Source organism: Sinohyriopsis cumingii, chromosome 9 (assembly GCF_028554795.1).
Source record: "Sinohyriopsis cumingii isolate HCF-2022 chromosome 9, ASM2855479v2, whole genome shotgun sequence".
Taxonomy (NCBI): Eukaryota; Metazoa; Mollusca; class Bivalvia; order Unionida; family Unionidae; genus Sinohyriopsis; species Sinohyriopsis cumingii.
In genome coordinates, this window is record NC_142969.1 from 119,744,569 (window position 1) to 119,761,299 (window position 16,731).

General features: G+C 36.0%; 1 protein-coding gene across 1 annotated transcript in view; it reads left to right on the forward strand.

Moving 5' to 3' along the window:
* Positions 1-16,731, forward strand: part of LOC149792584 (uncharacterized) — a 92,665-nt gene that overhangs the window by 45,015 nt on the left and 30,919 nt on the right. The window contains exons 8-9 of the mRNA XM_089971211.1: positions 12,682-13,243; positions 15,017-15,272. Of these exons, the coding sequence (XP_089827337.1) occupies positions 12,682-13,243; positions 15,017-15,272 (818 nt within the window). The remainder of the gene's footprint in view (positions 1-12,681; positions 13,244-15,016; positions 15,273-16,731) is intronic.

A 16,731-nucleotide genomic window follows, 5' to 3' on the forward strand; every position in this document is an offset into this window, starting at 1 on the left:
AAAGACACTGCATTGGTGGTCTTCCTGAAAATCTTTTTTTTGGCAACTTCTTCTGAATGAATGGTCATATCCATATAAAACTATGATAACAATATGTAACAGTACTACCTCTCCATGAAAATGGTACCAATCTGGCCTTCAAGATGGCACAATAGCCGTGAAAATGGTTCTCATCTGGCCTTCAAAATGGCACAATAGCCATGAAAATGATACTCATCTGGCCTTCAAAATGGCACAATAGCCATGAAAATGGTACTCTTCTGGCCTTCAAAATGGCACAATAGCCACGAAAATGATACTCATCTGGCTTTCAAAATGGCACAATAGTCATGAAAATGGTACTCATCTGGCCCTCAAAGTGGCACAATAGCCATGAAAATGGAACTCATCTGGCCTTCAAAGTGGCACAGTAGTCATGAAAATAGTACTTATCTGGCCTTCAAAGTGGCACAATAGCCATGAAAATGGAACTCATCTGGCCTTCAAAATTGCGCAATAGCCATGAAAATGGTACTTATCTGGCCTTCCAAGTGGCACAGTAGCCATGAAAATGGAACTCATCTGGCCTTCAAAATGGCACAATAGCCATGCAAATGGTACTTATCTAGCCTTCCAAGTGGCACAATAGCCATGAAAATGGAACTCATCTGGCCTTCAAAATGGCACAATAGCCATGAAAATGGTACTTATCTGGCCTTCCAAGCGGCACAATAGCCATGAAAATGGAACTCATCTGGCCTTCAAAATGGCACAATAGCCATGAAAATGGTACTTATCTGGCCTTCCAAGTGGCACAATAGCCATGAAAATGGAACTCATCTGGCCTTCAAAATGGCACAATAGCCATGCAGATGGTACTTATCTGGCCTTCCAAGTGGCACAATAGCAATACAAATGGTAGTCATCTGGCCTTCAAAATGTCACAACAGCCATGAAAATGGAACTCATCTGGCCTTCGAAATGGCACAATAGCCATGAAAATGGTACTTATCTGGCCTTCAAAGTGGCACAATAGCCATGAAAATGGTATTCATCTGGCCTTCAAAATGGCACAATAGTCATGAAAATGGAACTCATCTGGCCTTCAAAATGGCACAATAGCCATGCAGATGGTACTTATCTGGCCTTCCAAGTGGCACAATAGCAATACAAATGGTAGTCATCTGGCCTTCAAAATGTCACAACAGCCATGAAAATGGAACTCGTCTGGCCTTCGAAATGGCACAATAGCCATGAAAATGGTACTTATCTGGCCTTCAAAGTGGCACAATTGCCATGAAAATGGTATTCATCTGGCCTTCAAAATGGCACAATAGTCATGAAAATGGAACTCATCTGGCCTTCAGAATGGCACAATAGCCATGAAAATGGAACTCATCTGGCCTTCAGAATGGCACAATAGCATTAAACAGTTTGTTATCACTACTTCTAATGCATAAATGGTGGCACTGACTTGGGCTTTTCAGTGACACAAAAAACATTTCTTGCAGTATTTAATTTGTTCTGAATCAAAATGGTGCCAATATGACCACCAAAATATCTGCACTGTTATAAAGGGTTTTGAAAACCAGACCTAATTGACCTAGGGGTGAGGTCAGACATTGCTTTAGAACACAATGACCTGTATATGAGTGAATTTTGACAGTGCTTTGTATTTAGTTGCATTCACCTGAACAAGTTGATATTCTTGTCTTAGGTTCTTGGCTGTACTTGTATTAACACAGACAAATTTGTGCATGTACCTGAAGAATATCTTGAATGACATAACTTCATTAACTAAGTTCACTGAAGCTGATCCATTATAGCAGGGTCAAGGTCAAAGGCAATGACAGAATTGTTGTACTGCACTTATAGTTACCTTGTGAACATGGTAACTCAAAAGTCAGAAAATAGTTTTGTTAACAAATTTGGTTTGTTGGACTTTCTCAAGAATATCAGAGATGGTTTCAATAATTAGAGGAAGAAACAGACTTACATTGATTCAAGAGGCTCCTGTACATAACTAGTACAACTGATAAACTTAAGCATTGCTGCAGAATATGGCGTTTCCTTTTCTTTTTAACTCTGATGCATAGGTGATGACAAATTTATGGTAGTATCATTTTTCATATAATCCAGTAGCAGTTGGTATATATATAGAGGATCTTTCCCCGTATTTTTGCTAACAATCAGTTGATTTGTAATAAGTCATGTTTTGTTCTTTCATAATGGCTGCTCTTTGACACACACAACAATCTTAATATGAACTTATCTGGCTAAACATGAACAGATTATCAAATAACTGAAAATGCAAATGTCTCTATGCTAGACCTATATTTATCACTTCCATACACCTTACTCAAGAAGCAGCTTATTTTTCATGCAATAAAATGCTTAACATTAAGACAGTAAAATTAAGTTTTCCTTTTCAGATATAATGGTTGAATAATTGTTGAAGCAAATATTTTCTGTTAAGATAATAGGTAGCAGAAGATGTCCTATTCAGGCAATAGGTGGCAGACAATTTAGGACCTCTTGTACAGGCTCAGTTCAATCAATGAATATATATATATATATATATATATATATATATATATATATATATATATATATATATATATATATATATTGTTAAATATGTTCATATCTGATCAGATCATACATTTTTGAAAGAAAACTTTATAAAATTTGTCATATTAAAATCTGTGAATTTTATTATGATGTATCAAAAATGTCTGCACACTGACTTTTTCAGTGACAGAATGAATGATGTTAGCTTTAACACAATAATTTTGATCATGATTTTCTCATTTTAATCAAATAAAAGCCCTATTTTGCCATATCTGAAAAAAACAAAAATCATGGATGGGATCCACACTGTCTCCATATTCAGAGAAGGTTCATAAGTGAAGGAGCAGTTAGGAATAAAGTAAAGTCTGAATTCTGCAAAGTATTATTGGTTTATAGGTGGTGGGGGCCAGGAATTCAGCATAAATGTATTTTACTGTACTTTTACAGTCAGACCTACCATAAGGTCAACCTGTATTAAGCAACCTCCTCTTCAAGAATCACTTTTTTGTATAACCCATAAGCCAAATTATTGTAGAAATAAACCTTTAAGTAACCACCTATCTTAGGAAGACACTCCTTTCTTTTCTCCTTCGTGACTGTTTAAGAAAGATATGACCATAATTAGTATGTCCAGATATGACCATATTTAGTATGTCCAGATATGACCATATTAAGTATGTCCAGATATATTTAGTATATCCAGATATGACTATATGAAGTATGTCCAGATATATTTAGTATGTCCAGATATGACCATATTTAGTTTGTCCAGATATGACCATATTATATATGTCCAGATATGACCATATTTAGTATTTCCAGATATGACCATATTTAGTATGTCCAGATATGGCCATATTAAGTATGTCCATATATGACCATATTTAGTATGTCCAGATATGACCATATTAAGTATGTCCAGATATGACCATATTTAGTATGTCCAAATATGACCATATTAAGTATGTCCAGATATGACCATATTTAGTATGTTCAGATATGACCATATTTAGTATGTTCAGATATGACCATATTTAGTATGTCCAGATATGACCATATTTAATATGTCCAGATATGACCATATTTAGTATGTTCAGATAGATACAACCATATTTAGTATGTCCAGATACAACCATATTTAATATGTCCAGATTCTCCAAGATAATATTATTACCATATGTACTTGCTTATAGGACATGTCAAGCTGCATAATGCATGGCAGATCTCGGTCTTTGCAGTTTGTTATGAGTAATCAGTAGAACAAACAGCATCCCTGATCTGCAGGCGCATTATGCTAAGGCAGATCAGGGTGTTGTTTGCAGTTTGACTCCACTTATAAGAATGTATAAATGGTAATTTTCTTTCCATTAAAATGTAATTAAGTCATCAGAAATGCTTTAAATGGCACTGTTCATTAAAGTATTAATAGCAGACAGAGCTGTTGGTAAAGGTTGTCAAGCATTCTTCTACCTTTGCATACAGATTACGAATAAACAGAAAATATTTCCCTTTTTCATTTCAGCCTTCTACTTCCATTTTTTGCAGGCTGCATTGAACAAAGTTTTGCTATTGTCATTTCTTCATCGAATATGTTATTGAATCAGATTGACATCAGTGAATTACTCTCTGTTACCTCCAAATCTAGCCCTCCCAGAAAGACAAAAACATTGTCTTTCCATCTGTATATTATATAGATGGTATACAAGCACAGCAAGTTTAGGGGCAAAAAGCAGTGCTGTACCTCCACATCTTCAGCTGAGCCAACCTGCTGGAAGCCCACACCAAAGACTGCCATGGTATAGGTGAAAAGTCACAATGTATGGCATAACCAGAGCCAGGATCAAATGAACCACCACCACCAGATTCCATACATCATTTGAAGGTTCTTTTAAGGACCCAGTATTGATGATCATAAACAGCAATGATTGGTGGAATTTCTAGAAAGTGAAGGACTGATATTTCTGTTGAAGAACTCAGGTGGACAGGGTCAGAGACTACTGTCAGAAAAGTACTACAAATGTCTGCCATAAAGAATGTAATCACAAGATATGCATCTGCCTTAAAAAATACAAATAAAGGTGCCACCTGTGATTCATAGCCATTGTAGCTATGATGGTCACATCAACTTGGCTAATGGCTGAAACAGCCTTTGTGGGAAAGATAGATGTCATCTCAGACAGAATGGAAAATTACTTGGCACTCTAATGGTTGCAGTTTGTCAGTAGTCTTAGTTAATGAGCAGCAGCTTCAATAAGAGGACAAAAACCTGGCTAAGTGAGCAAGAATGCATTTTAGTGCCACAGCACAGGACACAGAACAACTGGAACAGTAGTCCATGACATTAACCTTTGTACCAAAAACGGCATCTACTTAAATGAATACATGCGTAGCTGAAGTGATTCAAGGTACAGCAACTTCCACTGAAAGAAGCCTTCTGCAGCCAACCCAACTGTACCAACATAACCTAAAAAGAACATGAGCTTGATAAGAGTGGAATGCATTTAAATGCCAGAATCTTGGAGATTACAATGATCTCTATTTGAGTACTAATGTAAGTTTGATACCTGATGTGTTTGAAGCATTTTATCACACTTCACAGAAAAACTATAGACTTGACCTTGCCCCTTACTACAGCTCTCCAGGAATTAGCAGAAGACTTAAGCTTGATCACGTTATTGATATGAACCTGTTTGTTGAGAAGGGTGTCTATGGCAGCTTTTCCTTGGTGAGACAGTATCACACACAAGTAAATAATCCAATGCACTCCAACTATGACAGCAAAAAGCCAAACAAATGGTAACACACCTTTAAGACAGCAACCTATTCAACAGAGCTTTGATTCAGAGTCTGCTAACTGGTGGCTTTGAGTGGGTCAGCCACTAGATCTCAAAACAGCTCTCCCATAAGATGTGGATGCACTCAGGAGCTACATCCTTGGCATCCACCACAATTACCTTGAGGAGCTAGCTACATGATGATTACCCACTGGCCTCAGAGGCAGTATGCATATCACAGAGCTGGCAGAGTGACATAGTATTATTTAATGAATGAATTGGTGGGCAGGGGCCAAGTTCACCAAGTGAATGAAACTAGTTCCAAGCCTTCAAAAACAAGGAGTGCTGTGTAGTCCATTATTTAAACATCAAGCTCTACACCATTCTTGGGATGAACATTATGAAAGTCCACTGGGTACTAGAGATCAACCCAAGAGCATGGATGGTGCTATACAAACAGCTCAACACTGATCTCAGGACCAACAGAAGAACTTCTTGGACTAAGTGAACAGCTCAATATTTTGGAAATCCAGCAAAGGCTAATCTGGATGGACTTTGTGAGGTCAGAATGCATGAAAGGCAAGCTGCATTGCCTGTTTGCTGACCTGGCATTTAGTATGATTGTGTAAAATTTCAGACACAACCTTGTTGCTGACCATACAACAAATGCCAGCCATGAGTTCATCAACCAAGGCTACACAGAAATGTCAGTCCTGTGTCTGAGCAAGCTCCTAATGTGTGGTTATACAGCTGTGTCAAAGCCAGGTATTGCCAAAGGACTACACTAATGTATGTAGACACTGATAACCTGCTTATGAGTGAGAAGATGTATACCTGGACATCGTATGTATGTTCCAGAGGAATGCAAGTTTGGCCATGGGAGCAGGTCTCTCACCATATTAGGGAGGCAAGTCCCACATCCCTGGGCAACCTTATTAGTGCTGCTTGTATCAGGTCCATTGACCAGATCAAAAAGACCACATGCAGTTGAAGATGCACAACACTGCATTACTGTTTCTCTCAGAAGCCTTTATCAAGGTTGTCAGTCACTTCACAACTCTGAGAGCAGTATTATCAGACTACAATGTCATGCCTGGCATAGAGCAGATCACCACCATGATCTCTGTGTGTCTTACATGTGATGCTATGAGTATATCCTACATACACCAGCAATAAGACTGGTCCTAGCTTTGTACTTTATAGTTTTACTCCTGACCAGAGTCCATGAGTACCTTAATGGTACATAATTATAATGCTGATATTCTGGCTAATTCCTCACATTCAAGCCTAACAACTTGCTTTCCTCTGTGTTTGTTGCTTAAGACACCATTTGGTGTGAGGGTCTGTATGTATTGCACATCTGATGGGATTCTCAACCACTCTAATCATGTTTGGCTTACACTTGAGGAGCATTTAGAACTCACTTTGCTTGCTTAAAAGGAACTGTAGCCTTGTAGGCCCTGAGGTAGCAGCCAGACATTGAAATTGAATATGAATCATTGGTGCCACCTGCCAGTCTTGAGATTGGTATGAGAGTATTGAAGCAGCTTGCTGACATGAGAATATTGGAGCAGCTAATTGACATCAGAGTAATGGAGCATCTCATTGACATGAGAGTATTGGAGCAGATCATTGACATGAGAGTATTGGAGTAGCTCATTGACATGAGAGCATTGGAGTAGCTCACTGCCATGAGAGCATTGGAACAGCTGTCTGTCATGAGAGTATTGGAACAGCTCATTGGCATGAGAGTATTGGAGCAGTTTGCAATACAAGTGCCTGACATTGACAAGGAAAACAAATCACTGGTGAAATATGAATTGATATAAAACAGAAAATATTTCCATGCAAAAGAATCACTGTCCCATCCTCAACCCCAAAAATTAAATGGCCAAAACCTGAAAGTAGGTGAATTTGCTTTGTACCTGTTAACACATTAACCCCTGGAGGTTTTTGACATTTTTGCCTGAAAATCTAGTAGGAAACACATTTTGAAAGCTATTTCTGAACAGATCCGAAAACACAGAAACCCTGATGATCTTTCAATAACATACTGCCTAGTTGTGTTAGAAACATCATTTTTCATTGGCTATTTGACTTGCGCACGAGTAGAAGGGTAAAAGTTGAATGGGTTTTTTTTGGGGGGGGGTGGTTGGGGTTTTTTTTGTTGCTAAACGGGGCCATTTTTTTGTATGGAGACCACTCTTTATTCCAGATGCCTATCTTATCCTACTTTCTGCAAAGGCTCATCTGTCTGTTTGCAGTTCATACCGGTTTGCCTTAGATCTGAGACTGAAAAGTCTAAAATCCAGACACAAACTCAGATTCCGACCACGGGCGAATTTTGGGTAGAAAAAAGTCGGCTCCAAAAAATGAGTTTTTTTAATCTGTATTTTGTAGTGCAACTAGATATTCCAGATTATTTGGTATAATTGTAGAGCTACATCTGTCTACCTTTATATAATACCACCCACTTTAGTGTATCATGCATGACCATGATGCTACAGAGCTCGGCAGTAGGCTACTACCTCCTGCCCTGTAAAGTTGTCGCTTGGGGTTAATTTGTTAACTGTTGTATAAGTTGCAATATAAAAGCTGTTACTAATGTGGTTCAGTTAGGATTACACTATAGCTGATACTGTTAAAGACCTCATGCTGACATTCAAGAGCCCATTGATAAAAATTGCAAGTGTTGATTTTGAAGCTATCAACTTACGAGATACACTATTTGGAATAATAGGAAGAAAGCATTAAACATAAAGCTGACATGCTCAACAAGAAAACATTTAATGGACTTGAGAAATTTGTGAAAAGTACACACAGAAAACAAGTGCACTTCTGAAAATGGTAGGATGATTTTTGCGGAATACATATGCTTAACACATTCACATATGCTAGCAAATAACTAAAACATGTTTTTTTGTTCTTTTCTTTTTTAATCAGAAATTTTTCAAAAAGTTGGATTTCGCTTGAATATATTTAATGGCATTCCATTTGGCCACAGTGTTAACATACATGAGACGTGTCAAATGTGATTAAAGGAGCATAAGTATAAATGAAAAGAACAAGTTTAATGCGGCACAGGAATATTTCAAGGCCATAAGGCCAAGACATATTACTGTGCCATATCAAACAAGTTCTTCCATGAACTCAGAAAAAAACATTTATGTGTTTTTGTATTTACTGCATAATTATTCTCTTTTGAGTTGCACATTCCTTTCAATTTTGTAATGTATACTTTGATAAATATTAAATAGACATTTGGTGTTTTATTAAAACTATTGTTACAAATATTATACAACCTCTGAAAAATCTCTGATGTGACATATGTAACTGGGACTTGGCCTAGATATATACTGTGCAGTTCTGTTTTCAGTTTGCATTGTTGAGATGGTGATTTACTATTTAGATTTGAATGCTTCAGAAATGTTGTATGGGATATATGAATTGACAAACAGCAGTGACTGTCATAGGTAGGTGGAATTTTTCATTACTTCTGTAATAGAATATAGGTTTTGAACCAGTAAGTGAAACATTCAAACAGTGTACTTACTTACACATACTCTACTTCCTAGCAAATTTAACAGAATAACAGTACTTAAATAAATTCAGTTTTATACAGAAGCTCATTATTCTACAGTACTTTCAAACTATTTGTATGTTATCATTACAAGAGATCATTGATGCACTGTACTTAATGGAGATAATTAAAGAATACATTATTAAAAATGAAGATACAGTCGCTTTCTAACAGATGTGGACTAGATTTTAAGAATCATTTGGATATTTTATAACAAACAATTTTTAATCAGTATTATTCCATTTTATTTTTATTTTCTGTTTGAACAGTAGCAAGAATTTAAAATGTAAACAAACATAATTTCCAACATGTGTATCAATAATGAAAAAGTCTCAACAACAATGTTATAACAATATGTAATTCTTATATTTTTGCCTCATACTAAAAATAGCTGCTGCTCTTTGTGATGACTGCCTTTATTTAGCAAATGTTTTATCTTCAGATTTACTGAACAAATTTGATTTCTCAATTAACAGACAAATTGAAAGTTCCAGCACTTAAACTTGTATATATACAATTCTGCAGTTTTGAATCCCTGAAGTTGAAATGATGATTTACATTGCGGAATGTCACATTTTGTCATCAGTGCTGCATCTGGGAACATCAAAATGGGCACGTGGTGCAAAAGTTTTTTTTTTGTCTTTGATTTCTTAAACTGTTTTATTTAAAACATTTGCACCTAGAATTCAGCCCGTTGTGGCATTAGCAAACTCCTCTGAATATCAAATGCTGTAGCCATAGTTACTGTCCCTTAATTATGGACCTGTAGCTATGTTGTAACTATAAAAACTAGTTCAAGATACACACCCTCAGGTTTCATTAAAATGATCAATTAGTCACCAATTTAAGTGTTTAATTAAAAAAGGGTACAGTTTTATCCAGACATGGAGGCATTTCTAACCATGCCTATAAAGCTGACATGACTCCCTAAGTCAGTTTTACTTAGTCTGGATTTTCAAACTTTCAGTACAAGATTTCAGCAGCAAAGTACTTGGTCTCTCGTTCTCTCTCGTGATTTGGTCTGAATAGGAAATCCCAACTTCAAATGAGAACTCACTCTGAAACATATTGTCAAAAATATTGTTATCAACATCATCTAACTCTTAATTTCTCAGCAGTAAACAAAATGACATATTTAAACTCCTCGTCACTACTTTTGGTACTCCCCAATTATCTCCACCAGGAAAAGCACCAGTTTCACCCAGTATTAAAATTACAGACTTGCATTGAAATTTTTTAACAGTTAAAATGTATAGTAATCAATCATTCCCATCAGTTTATAAGTGGATTATTCTTGCATGTTTCAATATTTCAAGTTGTAAACAGTGAAGAGAACAAGTTGGATACAAGGTAGGAATGTTAAGGCCATCTGGAATTAAACCTGTGCTAAAGTTTTCTTTAAACACGGGGCAGTTCTAACCATGCCTTGAATCTTTACATACCTCCCTGAGACTTTTTTACTTTGTCTGAATTTATAAAACTGTTAAAACAATACTTAGCAGCATTCTCTCACTCTCACTCTCTCTCTCTCTCTCTCTCTCTCTCTCTCCATTTATGTCACTTTGCACACCATCTTCATTTGAGAATGCATTGTCACACAATCAAGATATTGTTTTCCACCTCAGCTAATTCAATTTTCTCAACCTAAATACAGTAAAATGCACATAAACTGCTCGTTACTGCTCATGGGACTCTCCCATTTTCACCAGCAACAAAAGTGGCCATTTTAACCAAATATGACTGAATTTCTTAAAATTATAAACATGTGTTGGCATTTTTGAAGAATTTAAAATTTATTGCAATAAATCATTCTGAATATTTTGTAGTCAATTATTGTTTAATATTTTAAGTTGTAAAAATTAATGTAGTTCCCGAATGTGTGTGAGATAATGGAAATTTTAGGTGTGCAGTATGGAATCACAGATTGAACATATGTAATGCATGCCAGATCAGTCATGTAATATTAAATGCCTATATAATAAAATTGTATTTGTAATATTCGCCATTAATTTATGACAGATATAACCATTTTATACAAAGAAAGTTAATTTGTTGAACAATTTTATTATTAATAATCAGAACATGATGTTAATAACATTTAAGTTGTAACAAGATTCCTCAGGAATTTACTTAGATTACCGACTTACATAAACTACTGATGTACCAGTTCAGTGAAAAAGAACTGTGGTATGTACCACTGGAAAATATTAGTGTGGTAAACCAGTATACTGGTAATACCATTCACCTCTAGATGCAAGACTCTCTGCACAACTTGACATGCCCCAGTTCAGATGGAATGGAATGAGGGTGTGTAGCAGATAAACATTGAGCATTGAAACCACCCAGACTGCCCTTAGCCAACCCGCTAGCAGCCATGGGTACTTGTGCTTTCACTGTTGGAACAAAACTTGAAAGTGCTGCCTCAGTGGGCAATGGGAGCCAACATGGTATTGAATGATGTGGCCTAGGCAGAATTGTGACATTTTTATTTCATCTTTGAGGACAAGAAGCTAGCCCTTATTATAAAACAAATGTATAATCTTCCATGATCTCAGAAATGTTCAGGCATCATGGAAGAGACAATATTGGCTGTAGCAAGGACCAATCCAACTTGTCCAATGTCCACCTGTTTTCCAAAATTATAACCTGTCCTGGGTCTTGACATGGCTCAACTCATCTAAGTTAAGCCCTTGTCTTCAACCTCACTAGTGATAGCACAAGCATCGGCTTGTATGGTGAGTGAGCTACATGTGCTTTCCATGGATCCAAACTATGTACAGTACCATTCCTGTGGCTAAGTCATACTATGATGCAACCTGGTTTGATCTCTATAAACAGGTTACCATCAATGGGCAATCAGGTTGTAAATATCTGCCTTCTTTTCTCAGCTGACCTGTCAGGAGAAGTGAAGGTGCAGGACCTGGTAATGTCCTTAGGTGCACTCTGAGACACACAGAGAATGCCCTCAGCAGCTTCCAAAGGCTGTTCCTACTGCTTAAGTAAGGAAAGCAAGAGGTACAGTAACAATTCAAACACTAGCCACTTGGCTCAAGGGAGTTGTTAGATTGGTGTACTCTAAACTCTTACAGTATCGGGTATAATTGATGAAGATTCCATCTCATGAAATGTGATTTCCACAAGCTTGGCCTTCAAACTTAATGTTTCAATCCAGTACATGGTGTAGTCCATTAGCTGGTACTATCTGCTTTCTCCAGCTTCTATTTGCATGACATGGTCTCACCAACTTGAGAGATGATTCTTGTCATGCCCAATCACATAACTATAAATCCATCTCCACCCTTCCCCAGAAATGTGAACATCTTGTTTCGTTCAAGCTTAAATTGTTAACATCAGGGATACATGTGGTCAACTAGTGTGAACAAAAGGAGTTCATTGGTAACAGTTACTTTCTTTTGTCTATATCATATATCGATGGAAAGACAATTGTTTTCATTTTTCAGGGAGAACTGGATTTGGAGGTAGTAGAGAGTAATTTTGCTAATGTTAATGTAATTAGGTAAGTATTTTAGAGGAAACAATTTACCAACAAATTTCCTTTCTGTCATGCCCATGATTGGTCATTCTCAGTTGTAATAGACTGGTTCCACAGAAAATTGAAGGAACATTGGGAAAAATAGACAACCAATTTTTAGTTTCGTAAATTAAATTTCTTCTAGAAATAACTTTAAATTATATGATTAGTTTTTAGGCTAAACAGTTTCATAGAATCCTTGTTGTTCATTGCAGTATTATTCAATAATTTTGTCATATTTTCAGAGTCTGCTCCAATCTCCCTACCTCACCTACAGGATATTGAGTCTGTTGTTCTTTTGGACCCCAAAATACTGCTGGATAAACTTTCTGTACTTCTTATGACATCACCAAGGATGTCTCAGAGTATTAATGCCAAGAAGCTTTTCCGGCTCGGCTCTACGGGAGTCATCTCTGCAGGGGATTTGCTAAATCTCTGTACAAACTTGGAACCAAATGGGCCCCAGATATTAAACTTCATGGAATGTTGTGGATTGATATTTCGATGCCGGGAACCTAAAACAGGAAGTACTGAATACTTTATTCCATATTTTGCACAGGAGACCAGCCAGGATTCAGAGATACTAAACCCGGATGTACCCAATGACTACATTTTACATTTGCAGTTCAAACATCACAGCTCCACGCAACTCTTCCTTCATCTGGTTTTTACCATGGCCAGCAAATCAGAAGGGATGTCAGCATCTTCAATTAAATGTCTAAATTGTTGTCAAATTCAGTACAGTGGTGTTAATTTTACTATTGTTCATCATAAAAAGGAAAATAGGATTTCCTTTCTCTTTAAAAGGTATGAAATTTATATTAGTTATTTGCAGTGAAACCTGCCTACATATTCAAAACTATGGGTAAATATATAGGTACTATTAAGATAGGGGTTTATAAATGTTTTTCCTTATGAAAAATAACATATCCTTAATTTGAAGTTGTTTGCAATGGCAGGTTTCACCATATAATCATTTGTCTATTTTCATAACATCTTCTGTGCCATTAAACCAGATATATCATAGAGTCCATGAATTGTGCATATCAAGGTTCTATGTTTCCAGGTTTTAATAGCAAATGCTTAAGACTTGTGAATGATACGTGTCCGTATTTTTTTTAAAATAAAAATTTGTTTCCCACCTGGAAAGTGTGGATGTGATATAGGTGTCACTCTTTTGGTGAAAAGAAAGGCAACACCAGGATCAGTGTTCGTGTTTTTTTGGTATACATTTTATAAATTTTTGTTCAGGTTATATTAGTAAGAGAGTGAGACAAAGCAGTCACTTTTCCAGTAGTGGTATTGACTGTTTGTTATCGTTTGGTTAGAGTTTTTCATTGCATCTATTGATAGATTCTAACATGACATCAGTCTTTATGAAACTTAAGCATTTCATTCATTGACATGTTCTATTGCCTTTTTGACCTTAAACGTAAGCATTTCATTCAATGACATGTTCGATTGCCTTTTTGACCTTAAATGTGAGCATTTCATTCATTGACATGTTCGATTGCCTTTTTGACCTTAAACATAAGCATTTCATTCAATGACATGTTTGATTGCCTTTTTGACCTTAAACGTAAGCATTTCATTCAATGACATGTTTGATTGCCTTTTTGACCTTAAACTTAAGCATTTCATTCAATGACATGTTCGATTGCCTTTTTGACCTTAAATGTGAGCATTTCATTCATTGACATGTTCAATTGCCTTTTTGACCTTAAACGTAAGCATTTCATTCATTGACATGTTCGATTGCCTTTTTGACCTTAAATGTAAGCATTTCATTCAATGACATGTTTGATTGCCTTTTTGACCTTAAACTTAAGCATTTCATTCAATGACATGTTCGGTTGCCTTTTTGACCTTAAACTTAAGCATTTCATTCAGTGACATGTTCGGTTGCCTTTTTGACCTTAAACTTAAGCATTTCATTCAATGACATGTTCGGTTGCCTTTTTGACCTTAAACTTAAGCATTTCATTCGTTGACATGTTCGATTGCTTTTCTGACCATGTTCAAAGAAAAGATTTTGGTAGGAGTTTTTTAGTTACTTATATTTCCTAAACAACATGATGGATTTTGCTCATACTTGGGAGAAATCATTACAAAGTTGAGACAATGTTGCAGCACCACTTTTTCCTTGGAGTCAGTGTTACAGCTTTTGTAAATTTGCATGGTGTTATATTTTCTTTCATTTGATTATATAACTGCCTTGATTCACCTTGTTCATGTTTAAGGTGAATCATTATAAAATTAAGATAATATTTCCTGCAACATATTTGTTCTACCGTTTATTCTCGAGGTCAAGATAACACTTTGTGCAACAATGCTCCAATCATGGGCTCAAAATGCAGTCCTTGGCCTTCATGTTTTTACCAAGTATATGAATAATTATCACTAAATTTATTAATTGTAACTTTAGCAGATTCTTATGTAAAGAAATGTTTAAAACTTGCAATAAGAAGAAAGAGATTAAATGTACCAGATTGAAATATTTACAGTTTTGCTGGATTGACAGCATGTAGATGAATTAGAGGGTACAAAAATTACATTGGTCATTTTTCATCCTATTTTCAGGGAAGAGAAATCAGTAAAGCTGTTGGATGTTTATCACTCTTTGTATCGTCTTTGTGAACGTGTGCTGGTCCCCATAAATATGGGATTTGTGTTGGGACCACCCTGTCCCCTTGAGGATGAGTGCCAAAAGAAAAATGGACAAAGTTCTATTCACATCATCAACCTTCAACATTGTGCTGATCGGAAAAATGAGTTCTGTGGTGGCGTTCAGCTGAACCAGATGATAGAAGTGAAGAGATGGCTTACAGATTCTCCAGTATGTTTTCAAAATGGCATAGATATGTATTTTTAATCTGATCAAGTACAAGACAGGCCACATGTTATAAATATGCAGAGCTTTAGGTTGACAGTGCACCTGTGCCATTTCCACATCATTTGTTTCATTCAGCATACCTCTTCTTGTATGGTCAGGGTCCATCATGATGCCACATGAAATCCTCCCATTTACTCACCATGTTTCAGAATCAAACATTATTCTAACAAAATAATACAGCATTGTAACAATTTCCTCTATTTCTAACAATTAACCAGTTTGACCCCCCCCAAAAAAAAAAAAAACAATTGTAAAATTTTCCACAAATCAGATTTAGATACTCATGATCACAGAGATTTTTTGTGTGTCTGTCATTATAAAATATATCAGAACATAATGCCTTTATGACCAAGACTTGGATATCCTGTTATTAAGCTCTTCTGTGCATGGTGCATACTCCTGCCAGTCATCCTGTTATTAAGCTCTTCTTGCATGGTGCATACTCCTGCCAGTCATCCTGTTATTAAGCTCTTCTTGCATGGTGCATACTCCTGCCAGTCATTCAGTAATATCACTTGATTGTTGATCTTAACCAGTTAATTTTGAGTGTGAAATTGTAAAATGGTGATAATGATAAATCATTCAGAGATGGTATGAAAACTGCTTTTGAATGAAATGGCTAAACAACCAAGTGTCACTCGAGCACTTAACTACCACATGGAAAACTGATATATTATAAATAGACAAAAGACAGATGACATTTACAATATTTTCCCTTAAAAAAAATTATGGCATGAATGAAATGGTATGCATGAATTGATGTATGTAATTTAGTTTTATTGAAAAAGACAAAAAGAAATGATACATTGTCCATCCAGCAACAATCCATAAAGCTTATGGTATGACCCTTCATCTGTGATACATCATCCATCCAGTAACAATTGCTGTTTTCAACATATTCTCTAAAACCACCAGACCAATTTCATCCAATATGACCACCATTACGAAATTATTAAACTTGTAACACCTTTTTGTCCAAAAACGCTAAATAGAATTTGACCAGATATAACTGAAAGAATATAGGTATCAGGACTATCCAGTTTTGTATACTAAGATGTCAGTTGTCTACCAACAATGGTAATTTTAATTTTGTCTCCATACTGCTCATCCGAATTTTACCAAAATTGGAATGAAAGAATTCTGGCATTAAAGCTCACAAATCTGTACAAATGCTGACAGATTGCTGTGAAATATAACTGCCATTGCTAAAGTAGGAAATTCGTTTAAATTACTTCCTCTAAAACAACACAACAGAATTTGACCAAATTTTGCAGAAAGCATTCTGGCATAAAGAGCCTTTAACACTGCACAAAAGATACCAATCTGCCACCAAATATTAACAACAGAGAATCTTTAACTTCTAAATTGCTGCATATTACAATTTGACAATACATGTACTTTA